Source organism: Cheilinus undulatus, linkage group 1 (genome assembly GCF_018320785.1).
Source record: "Cheilinus undulatus linkage group 1, ASM1832078v1, whole genome shotgun sequence".
In the NCBI taxonomy this organism is placed as follows: Eukaryota; Metazoa; Chordata; class Actinopteri; order Labriformes; family Labridae; genus Cheilinus; species Cheilinus undulatus.
Window position 1 is genome coordinate 26,962,699 of NC_054865.1, and position 12,563 is coordinate 26,975,261.

Below are 12,563 nucleotides of genomic sequence, written 5' to 3' on the forward strand. Positions count from 1 at the left end.
GAAAACACAAGACTACAACTATTGGCAATCTTTCAGTGGATCTTTACTGGAGTATTTCTGATACTGATAGATTTGAAAATGCATTTTCTACCTAAAATGTTTTATTGAGTATCTGCAAGAATTTAATTTAATGTAGTAATCTGTTGCAATCATTTAACCTCCCACAAAAGATTTGTTATTTTTCTCAGAAACATTGGCTTTTAAGGTATATAATATATCCAAATTAGTGAATATAAAAAGGAACACATCTTTACAGTCACAAAATTGTTTGTCATTTAAGGTCAGAGTTTGAGGTGTTTAATATGTTCTGAGTTAACGAAGATTACAACAAATCTCCTATATTTCACTGGACTAATATAACTATACTCTATATATCAGTGATATCATTCTGGCAAAAATACATTTTAAAATGTATTTTGAAATTTCAAAATACATTTTGAAATTACCTGCCTCTATTATTTGATGAGCAGTACCATGTTTAGCGAGCTTGCTGGCAAAATATCAGCGGTGTTTCAAATTTTAAGGCAGTTTTTTCTTTTTGTTGATAGAAGTTAAGACTATTTAAACTCACAAAACACAAACAATAGAGCTTGTGTGTGAAAAATTATGTTGGTCCATTATTTTTTGGCAGTCACAGGACATCAGAGAAGGGCATCAGTCTCCTCCAATACTAGCTCAGCTTGCTAACTGGTACAGCACCTATAAAAATGATTCAACCCCTTGGATGTTTTACCCTTTTATTATTTTTTTAATCAGTCATAGTCAAAAAAACAAAAAATAAACAAAAACAAAACAAAAAAAAAAAACACACACACAGAAACAGGGATCACCTGAGTGCAGTGAATGTGTCTCAAGTGACTGTAGTATAAAGACACCTGTGTCTAGAAGGTCCAGTCACTGGTTAATCAGTATTCCTGGCTACCATTACACCATGAAGACAAAAGAATGCTCCAAGCAATTCTGAGAAAACGTTACTGAAAAGTAAAGTTAAGTATAAACCCCAAGGCATTGAATTTCCCCTGGAGTTTAGTTAAATCCATCATCAAGAAATGGTAGGAATATGGCACATGCATAAATCTGCCTTGATCAGGCAAACCTCAAAAACTGAGTGACTGTTTAAGAAGAAGACTAGCGAGAGAGGACACCAAAACACATGATTACTTTGAAGGAGATGGGAGAGACCCTACATACAACCACTGTTAGAAAAGAGAAAGCCACTATTGAAGAAAACTCATTAGAACTCAACTAGCATTCACCAAAAAGCATGTTAGAGATTCCATGGTAAAGTGGAACAAAGCTCTTTGGTCTGTTGAGAGCAAAATACTGCTTTTTGGCAATTAGACACAATGCTATGTTTGACAGACAACAAACTCTGCACATCACCACAAACACACCATCCACACTGGGAAGCATGGTGGTGGCAGCATCATGCTGTTGGGATACTTCTTGGGAGATGGCCCTGGGAGACTTTTAAAGGTGAGGGAACAATTAATTTAACAAAATATAGGAAAATCCTGGAGGACAATCTTATTCAGTCTGCTTGAGAACTACAGTGGGTAGAGGATTTATTTTCCAGCAAGACAATACCCAAAGCATACAGCAAAAGCTACACAGAAATAGTTTAAATACAACAAGGTCAATGTTCTGGAGTGGCTATGTCAAAGCCCAGACCTTAATCCAATGGGGAATTTGTGGCTAGACTTGTAAAATTTAATGTCACCTGACAGAGCTTGAGCAGTTTTGCAAAGAAGAATGGAGTAAAATCGCAGTGTCCAGATGTGCAAGCCAGACTGAGAGCTATCCATAAAGACTCAGTGCTGTGATAGCAGCCAAAGGTGTATCTACTAAATACTGACTTGAAGGGGATGAATAATTATGCAGCCACTTATTTTACATTACATATTTTTATTTAATTGACATTACTACTTTGTAGAAATCTGTTTTCACTTTCACATTTATGAGTTTTTTGCCATTTTTGTCAACAAAAAAAATAAATAGATAAATAAAAATAAAACTCCAAGGGGATGAATACTTTTGATGGCACTGTACTTGCTTTTAGGCTTGTACTCCTCTAGGTGACTGGCCCTGGTTTTAGAAGAACGAAAGCTTTCATACAAATCCATACATGGATAACAGTTAAGAATTTCTTTTTAAATAGAAATATTAAAATGAAATCTCACTAGCATCGGTGGGTTACTGAGCTACTAGTAGGTCCATTACAATTAACCATCTATAAATCTACAAGGGAATCATAGAATTAGCTTGAGAGCTGTCAACATTTGTAAGATCTTTACATCAACAAGTCCAGAAGCAATTCAACCAGCTATATGCTCCTTTGTCAAACTTAGACAGCACTAATTTCAATAAATATAAACTGTATGCCAAAGGACATACAGAAGCTCGTGTTGTGGCCTACCTCATAGCTATGTGACTACTACAGCTTAAATGCAATTTCTAAATGCAACTCAAGTCAGGGCAGTGTGCCATTATGGCAAAACAACTACTTTTCTACAGTGCCAGTGACAGTTTTAGTAAACATTTTGACCTAATGATATCCACATCCTGCCTATGAGACATGCTTGGTTGTTTTAGCACTTGAAAATCCATAACAGCCACTATAGGCATAAAAAAACATTATTGTGCAGCAGAAAATAATGAATAAAAGTCCTCTCTACTATCCCTTTACTACTCCAATAATAATCCCCAGCACATGTGACAGAGAGCGTACAAACATTGAGAAGCAGGTCACAAGAGCAGACTATTCACAGCAGCTCAGGCCTTGAGGCTTGTCTGAGTGAATGGCTGCACCACACACGCCACTCTGTAGTTAATGTCAGCAGACACAAAGTGGGTCTGAATAACTGGATTCTGGGTTATTGAGAAGAACAAATATGCATTACAGGTCACTAGAGTGTCAGTAGTCAGTATTTGTGTGAGCAGACAAACCTGGCAGACTGTCAGTCCTCCCACTGTCTGCAAAATAAATGGACTGTCATTGATGTCCAGCAGAGGGAGCAGTGAGCAGACAGCAGGCGACAACACAAGCCTCTAGGGAGATTTCTAGCTATTCTCTCATTGGGAGGGTAGGTACGGATTAGGATTTTTTGTTCCCTTGAGAGTAATGAAATTAAGATAAATCCACAAGAATTCAACCCTTTTTCATTTCTAACTGGTTAATTTTGTATTTTAAACTTGTAGAAATGCACTCATCACTCCATTCATTGCTCTGCTTAAAGTTCTAGATCCACAAAATTACAAATGCAGTGCTGCTTTAACATTGTCAATTAATCATAAAGGCCTCAAACTGAGAGGGAATTAAGGAGAAGATATTCCTGCGGTTTTATAAAATGAATTGTGATCTCTCGGTGTCCTCATCTATCTCTTTCTTGTGTGTGCGTGAGAGTTATGGTGTGTGTATGTGTGCAGAAAAGGCAGGGGGCACCGAGCAATTACAGACATTTCAGTCAGACTAGATTTATAATGAGGATGTGTAGAAGCTCAGTATAGCGGATGTAAGGAACTAAATGTTTTTTGAAAAAAGCAGATTTTCTACCACTTATTTCATATTTTAAGGTTCAATTTTTTTAAACAGAAGGGATGAAATTACCGGAAAGCATTTCCAGTCACAAGGTTTTAACATTAGTGCTGGGAAAACGTAGGAAGGGGGACGTATTTAGAGACATTTGAACATTTAAGGTAATTCTTTACATCGTGTATGAGATTTATCTACAGAACAAACCTCTTTTACAGATAGAAACTCATTTTTTTTTATAACATCCGCAGGACAAACATCCTAAAGTTGTACCGAACAGAAAATGGGTGAGTGCACTTTAACCCTTGACTGAATGCAGAAAAAGGCACATATTCTGATCTAGACCTTAAAAGATTAAGGAAGGGATGCCCACATTTTTTTTTTTCACCAAGGGCTGCATTCAGAAAAACATAGAGCTGACTGGGCCACTTTGCTAGATCCCTGCTTTGGTAAATTAAAGTTAGTAAAACCAATCCAATGCATGTTAAGATATAGTTAAAATATGCCCAGTAATTACAAAAAAAGCCTTCATCACAGCTTTCCATAAATATGCCACAATCACTGTTAAGGGTTTTGGCCTGGTCAATCTGATATCAAGCCTTACACAGCCTGTCTACGACTGGATCCACTCCTGGTCAGGATGAGACCAGGTCCATACAGCAGAACTGGGAGATGCTGATGTTTTTCTCCACATTCAGGCACAAAACGAGAGAAAACTGCATAAAGCTGCTAAACTTTATAGGAGTGTTGGTGCTTGAAGATATTTAGCACAATAATGCTTTGTATTGGACCTTGACATGGAGTTGATAGTTGAGCTCATGAGCACCATTCATGCTGCTATTTAATGCCATAATCCTTTGTATTAATTCATCGGCATTATATGAATTGAGATATTGTTGTACTTTGGTTGCATTGGTCCATTTTACATTGTTGTCAAAATGTTTGTTTACAAAATAACACTGCAGCATGGCCTAAAGTCGAAGCCAAGCAAAAACCACCTAGCTAAAGCTTCATGTTATAATGCAGGCCATGTTTCATTTCATTTAAGAATTTTCTGGAGGCCAATTAAAATTGACCACAGGCACAATTTGGTCTCCTGGACATTGTTTGGACAACCAAAGATTGAGGTATCGAGTTTTGTTAGAGTTTGACATTCAGCCACTTACTTGCAACTACTCTGTCTTCAGCAATGTTAATTTTGGCAGCTATTCTAAATTAAGTCTATTTTAGGTTAAATTCAGATTTAAGATCTCAAGATTTTGTCCTTTTAACTCCATAGGTTTGATCTACTTTCAGCCAAAAACATAAAAAACATTTTACTCTACTTTTAGTTGGTAAAAAGTTCTACATTGTAGTCAGTACTTTTAGTCTAGGTTTTTATCTTCTCTGGACTAATTAAATCAGCTAAATTGTAAGATAAACATAAATGTGAAACACTCATATGAATGCACTGTCAATATTTAACTGATTCAAAATGCACTGATGAAAATATTGACAGTTATAAGCACAGAGGAGAAACATAGATTTTTGGTTTTCCAACAGTCCAACATTTTAGTCCCATTTTCTCCCTGGTGAAAACTAAACATACTTTTTGTCAGAACTTTTTTAGTCATGGTTTAGCAGATGATTTGACACTGGTCCTCAGAAATATCCAGAATTTGAAGTTGCAGCATTTGCTACGGGGAATGCTCTTATCTGTCTACTTCACCCCGATGTCAGTGGGTAAAGGACAGAAGATGAACTGAGGTGTGGTGCCTCACTTTGGTGATCTAATAGTGCCTCTTTTTTGTGTCTGTCTGCTCTCACTCAGCTATCATTTTCTTGTACATTACAACAGATATACCTTCACCAGTCTAGTCTACACAGGAAACATGTATGATGTGTATGCAAACTAGAACAGTCAGTAAGACTGGATAGGAGAGGAAGTATCCGGCGGCAGTGTCAGTACCTTATGAGTGAGCGAGTGCTGCCGTAGATGGTGGAGCTGCACGAACTCCAGGCCGCACTGGGAGCAGGTGTAAGGCCTCGGGCTCTGGTGCTTAAGCAGGTGGTTCTGGAGCTGGCTGCGGTAGGCGAATGACTTGTTGCACTCGGTGCACTGAAAGGTGTGGGGGCCCTGGTGGCTGGTCTGGTGGCGCTTGAGGTGGGCGTAGGTGGGGAACTCCATGCCGCACTGCGAGCAGACATGACATCGCCCTCGCTCGTGCTTCACCTCATGCGCTCGAAGCTCGCTTGGGTAGGCAAAGCCCCGTCGGCAGAAGCGGCAGCTGTAGGGCTTGACGTCGGTGTGTTGGAGCATGTGTCGCTTCAAGTGGCTGGTCTGGGTGAAGCCTTTCTTGCAGACGGTGCACTTGTGAGGGCGAGTACCTTGGTGGGTCAACAGGTGAGTTTGTAGGTGGCTCGGTTGCTTGAAGAGCTTTCCGCAGTGAGGACAAGCGTGTGGTTTAATGCCGTTGTGGCCTAGGATGTGCGTGACGAGGTTGTACTTGGAGGTGTATGACTTATCACACATGCGGCACTTCCAGCGCTTCAGTCCGTCTCCCACATCGACGCAGTATGATTCATCGATCTGAATATTGATGTCTAGTCGGTCGACTCTGCGACCACCGTGCCGACGAGGTGGCTGTGGGTGCGGAGGCTGCTGGTGCTGCCCTCCTCCACTCCCATCGTTCCACATCATACTCTGGCTGCCATCTTCGTACTCGCCCCCCATGCCCATCTCTCCGGAGTCATAGCTGCCAACCTCGCTGGTCTGGAAGTAGCTGCTGATGGCTTCCTCCTGCTGCGATGGCTTCATCATGTTGTTCCCCTGGTGTTCTACATCTTCTTCATCGTCTCTGCCTCGACTGTGGGCCCCCATTGGGCGCTGGCCCTGCAGTCCTCTGTGACCCTGCTCCCCTCCTCTGTGTCCCACCTGTGGGGGAGGAGGGTGAACATGTGCGTTGGCTTGCTGCTGGTTGGAGGCTTCCCGCTCACATTCTGCACAGTTCTTATTGGTTCCTCTGAGAGTGGCAGGATCTACCTGTACTAATCCACCTCTGGGAGCCATACTGTTCAGCATGTGGACGCAGGAGGACATTCCAGAGTTCACTACTTCCCCTTTAACGTGGGACGATGACACATCACCGCCTTGAAGGCTGTGACGATCGGGGACGACCATTTTCCCATCGGGGTGTTGTGGTGGCCCCTGCTGCCACCGCCTCTGGCTGCAGCTGGGTTGCATTTGTCCGTCTTCTCCCAAGTTGTCACCGAGGTAATCTCCGTTGGCTCCAATAAGTTGATCTGCGTACTCGTAGTCGACTGCGTCTACTGGTGGTGCAGGGGACTCTTTGGGTTCACCGGTGTAGAAGCCGTTGGGTGCAATAGTAGCTCCAAACACTTCATTCTGGGAGATGAGACCTAGCACGGCGGCCTGGGCCAAGGACAGCACAACTACTGGATCTGTCTGTGTGCCTATGTCCACCAGCCTGGCCATTACCTTGGGCTCACATCTACCCAGGCGCCGGCTCGCCTCCTCCTGGAACAGATACAAAAAAGGACACAGCGGTAAGACATCAGCAGGACAAGGGAGCATTTTCAACCATTCTCTCCCAGAAATTTCAAGTAAATTTCAGGTCAGGCTGCTCCTGAAATCTTCCTGGGATGACAGTTCACATATGCAGCTCACAGCGGGAGATTTTCCCTGTCAGAGAGGGGGATTTCAGCAGGAACTCAAAAGGACATCAGAGAAATAATGGACCGAGCAACAAAATTCTCTGAGAGTTTTTATATCAGTACTCCATGTAACTGAAATCATTCACACATCAACAAATCGGTGCTAAAGAGCATACGTGCAAACAGCAAAAAAGTATGAAGCTGATCCACTAAATGCATAATTGTCGCACGGATGAAAGTGGGGCTCATTCACCAACTGTTCCTAAGAGAAAATCTGTTCTTAAAACTACAAACGCTGTTCTTAAGATTTTTCTGACATTCAGCAAAACTTCCTTATCCATCATTTCTTTTTAACCAAGAACAAAATCTAAGAACACAAGACCACAATTTCACAAGCATATGAGTGCGGTTATGACAGGATAAATGGTTGATTTATCACTTCTCAGAACTCAAAAATGACTTCATGAAGAAAGACACAATAACCTGTATTTTTAGATTATACTATATTACAGCATTTTTAACCGTCTAGCACATTCATGTCATTAATGCAAAATACAAGACCTAAATATGGTTAAATTATAATTTAAATGTCAAATTGTGGCTATAACCAAGATCTTTTAATCAGATTTTTTTCATTAACATGCATTTAAAATAATAAAAACACAACCGTGCAGTCTGCCCTTATGGCCATAAAAATGTATGTTTTCTACGCAAATTGGGGGGGATAAGCACATGAGTTTTCAGCTATGAGCCGGCTCAGACAAGACAATTTTTTGGGTATCATGTCAGACTGTGCAACTAAAATCTTGTCCTGTCTTGGCTGACAGTTTGGACACACTACAAGTGTGATCACGACCCCTCATCATATACTGACTCTACCACTGTCTCTACGACTGTGTGGACATTTGTGGGTTGTTGTCATGGGGGGTGGGTCAAAGATTGTTAATCATAACTACAACTGAGGTGCTTTATGTGATGATAGTTATTTTTTGCTCAGAAAAGAAGAGAAAAACAAACAGCAACAATTATGGATTGGATTATGGATAACAATTATGGACTTGTTCTGATGTATCAAGAGGTGGACAATATGGACCAGATATCCTCCAGATAAAACTTGAGGTACAAATGTGATAACATAAAGAAAATAAGACCAATTAGCCTAGCAAACACATACAGTTTCACTGTATTTACACATAAGATCAGCGGAGGGAGAAAAATTGGAGACTCACTCTGGTGAATCACGCTACAAAGATAAGGAGCAAACGCTCTCCTGCTGGTAGGAGTCAGGATTCCCGTTGTTAACGTCAGGTCAGTGTGTCAAACTAGACGACAATGTGAGGAACTTTCTGACATGCTAGTCTTTGGGAGACATGGTCATAGCTTGGCTGCAAGATTTGTAAAAATAATCTAATTGCAATACTTTTTCTCCAATATTGCAACTGCAATATAATATGTGCTTATTTTTTAATTCCTCATCTTATGTGAAAAAAAACACAAGCAATAAATCTTTCTAAAACATAACAAATACAATGTTGGGTTAAATAAAATAGAGCTGAACAATTCTGAAAAAATATTCAACTTTGTTTTTACTTGCACTGCAAATCTGATACAAACTGTATTGAAGGGAGAGATCATTATTAGATGTCTTTTTAATTTTTAAATTGAATGTTTGCATGATGCATTAACACCTCTGCTAAAAACAAAATCGGATGTTTTGATACATTTTAGGTTATAGAAATTAAGGCTGGGCAATTAATCATAATTTAGATTAAATGGCAATATGTCCTTCTGCAATTTGTGCAGTTTTAGCAAAGTTCAAGAAAAGAAGATAAACAAAGAAAAATACTTCAGCTGACATACCGAGGGTACATTTAGCAGATATTTACAGCTAATGTAGTGATTGTAAATATCAGCTGATATATCTACATCTGTAGAAACTGATATCATGCCAATAATACCATGCATTATGCCCAGTGAGGTTAAAGAGATAAAAAAGCATGTAAATCTATTAGGACTGTTTCTACAACACAGTTTGAAGGGGGAAAAAAAAAGATAAAACTCAGAGCTTTTCTCTGTAATCACGTTGATTATTACCACAGGTTTGAGGTTCTGGATTTTTCTCCGGATTTTATACAGAGTAAAAAAAAATTATTTTGAGGTGCCAAAAAATTACAGAAAATAAATCAAAAGCAGCTCATACTTAACAAACAATCTCACACTAATCAATTAAGGACAGTTGAATCTACAAAGTTATAAAGGCAGAACGATTTGGTCAGCTATGTGAATATGCTCTTCATCAAAAGTGACACAATAAGGACAAAAAGTGTTGAGACTCATCATCAGATCAAAATGTCTCTGTGTCTTTCTCCAGTTGGCAAGAGAGAGAAGGAGAAAGGAGGGAGAAAACCAGAGACTATGATACTAAAGAACCTTTTCTTTAAAGGAAAAGTAGGCTACACGTTAAAAACAGAACACTTTCTAACCCGGAGACCAACCTCGATCAACAACAAGAAATCAACCAGAAACTAAACTGTTGAGAAGCGTTAGACCCTGAGACTGAAATACAGGAGCTCTGAAAGACACCTTCTAATCCAGCATGCTACCCATGTATGGCTGGTGGGTGCGTGTTTTGGAGGGATTAGATGGCCTACTGATCTACACACACATCCAAGTGCAAGAGGAGGGAAAAGAGGAAGGAAAAAACGGAGCAAGATTAAGAAAGGAAAAAAAGGAGAATGGAAAAGCAGGAGACAAAAACGCGAGAAAGAGAGAGAGAGAGAGAGAGAGGGAGGGAGACGAGCAGGAGAAAGAGCTTAGAGCAGGCATGAGTCTAGGAGAGGGGAGGGGGAGAGGAGGAAAAAAGAGAAAATGAAAGGTAGAGTGAGAGTGAAAGAGAGATAAGGAGACGAGGGGGGAGGGAAGGAGGAAGGCAGATAGAGAGAGAGAGAGAGAGAGAGACGGGGGAGCAGAGTGAAAGAGTGAGAGGGTGAGTGTGAGGCAGCAGTCAAAAGAGAGCAAGAGGAAGAAAGAGAAAGAAAAGATATGAGGAGACAGAGGAAGGGAGGAAGAGGCAGTGAGCAACCAGGAGACAGAAGGAGAAAGAAAATGACAAAATGAGAGCCAGAAAGAATATAAAATAAAAAAAACTGTAAAGTAAAAGAGGAAGGCAGGGGAAAAAGAGGGATGAAGAAAGAGTTAAGAGAAGCTGAAAGAGGGCTGATAATGAATACATGAAATAAAAAAATGTGATCTGAAACTGCATCTGAAAACAAAGAGTAAAAGGCATTTTATTTAAGCTACACATCCACGTCAGTAAAGTAGCACTTCACATGCTGCAATCAAACTCACCAGGCTCCTCCTGCTGTGAGGTTTCAGGTGCTTTAAGGATCTCATTCTTCAGTGCAAGTGTTGAGTGAGAAAAGGCTCTGTTTGCCTCCTACTTATATGTGAGGGATGAGAGGAGGCGTGGCTTACACTGCCCGCCTCCATCCCTCTTCTTCTTCCTTTTTCCACACAGTGTTGGTAGTGACACCAGACACAAAACAAATAAATAGTCATACGACAGGCCAGCATGTGCCACCAGTGAGGTTGAAAACAAACAGCTGGGAGGAATTTGCACAATCGGAGATAAATCAGATACCAATTAGACATAAAAAATAAAATCAGGCTGATATCAAAAATCCACTGGGCTGTCTCCTCTCCTCTTCCACCCTTCTTTCTCCAATCTCCATCCATCACTCTTCATCTCTGTCTCTCTTCCTCTATCTGTTCAGTCCTCCTTCCTTTCCTTTGTATTTTTCACTCTCTCATTTATCAAGCAGCATTTATGAGTGGGGGAAAAGTGTTGGAAGATTGTTTCGTGCACAGACTTAGGAGGAAGAAGTGTGTAAAAGGAGAAGAGGGAGAGAAAGATGAGTGACAAGGAAATGAGCAAATGGAGGAGAGAGAGAGGAAGAGATGGAGACAGGAGGAGGGGGAGAATAGTTGAAGAAAAATAGAGGGGAGGGGTAGAAAAGAGAGAAAAGTAAGAGAGAGACAGAGGGGGATGGGAAGAGAGGAGCAGAATGCGGTAAAAGAAAAGAAGATATGGAAGATGGATGGAGGGAAGAAGCCGATGAATCAAAGGTATTGTGCAGCTCGAATCGATGCATCAAACAGGCCGATGTCTCCATCCCTCTCTCTCTCTCTCTCTCTATCTCTTGCTCTCACGCTCTCCTTAATCACACACAAATTAGGCGTGATGATTGACAGCTCAGGAAGCATCGAGATTCCAGTGTGAGGGACTTTCATTTCTCTTCATGTCATATCACAACCAAAGCACGCACTCCTAAAATTATTGAGATGAGATAACAGTGGAGCTGTGAGATCATACCAGCAGTGGCCTATGAGTCCGCAAAGGTCAGGCACATCCTGCCAAGGATGAAACTAAGATGACACAAACTACTGAGATGAAGCTACCGGGGCAAATAGTAAAATAATGATCAAGAATGTGCTGATGCGATGATTTTAAGTATGTAACGTGCAAAACCTACATTAAAGTGATCACACACTTCCGATGGTGTCAACGCACTTTAGTAACAGTAAAAGGATAAGGAAAAGAAAAATTCAAACCAAACAAAATCATGTACGTCTACTGCTGGAGTTTCTCCAGACGATGTACTGCGACAAAAGTAACTTGACAGGTGATTGTAATAGTGGATGATGTGATTATTAATCTTTACTTCAGCCCCTTGTATTGTATATTAAAGTTATGTTCTCTCTGAGTGTTGTGTTGCTGCAGCACAACAACACTCTGCTTTTAATCAAACATAAGCAGATAATAACCTTGCAAAGCAGATGGATACGTCCGTTTCCGTGCTTCTCACTGGCGAATCCATCTTGCACGCTCCCATCTGAACCGTTTGAGCCCGGTTAGAGAGTGACAGGACCAATCAGCATCAAGGGGCAGTGCTTTCAGGCGCGGCAGAGTCATGATGTAAGCAAGAGGCCGGTGCAATTATGGTGGAAGAGATTAGCTTGGATGCTGCTAAAGCGTCAGTTTCATCAGAACGTGACGACATTTCTTCGTTGAAAGAACAAGAAAACGCAGTGAGCCGTTTTCTTTTCAATGACGACAAAAGTCGTGTACTGACAGGTCTACAGTTGCCATGGCTCATGTTATACAGTTCTATATGGAGTTTATTCCTTGGTTGCTGCACACACGCACCATGGTAGCAGCAACGACATCATGTTTTGTTGCTGATTGGCCCGTAAAGATGTGACAGACAGAACGTTCATCCAATCACCCTCCAAGTTTTGTTTAAAGGTTCTGCCCTTTCCTAAATGCTGTATATCGAAGATTTTCCAGATTGATGTGTGAAACAAGTCCATCTGGCAT

At 40.8% G+C, this 12,563-nt stretch overlaps 1 protein-coding gene across 2 annotated transcripts in view; it reads right to left on the reverse strand.

The window, feature by feature from the left end:
• Positions 1–12,563, reverse strand: part of znf710b (zinc finger protein 710b) — a 50,924-nt gene that overhangs the window by 4,619 nt on the left and 33,742 nt on the right. Inside the window, exons 1-2 of one of the 2 annotated variants that reach the window (XM_041787759.1) lie at positions 10,535–10,592; positions 5,481–7,049 (exon numbers count right to left, since the gene is read on the reverse strand). In XM_041787759.1, the coding sequence (XP_041643693.1) occupies positions 5,481–7,049; positions 10,535–10,579 (1,614 nt within the window). In that variant the 5' untranslated portion in view covers positions 10,580–10,592. Of the gene's footprint in view, positions 1–5,480; positions 7,050–10,534; positions 10,593–12,563 lie in introns of those variants that run through there. The other variant, XM_041787767.1, reaches the window with a different exon arrangement.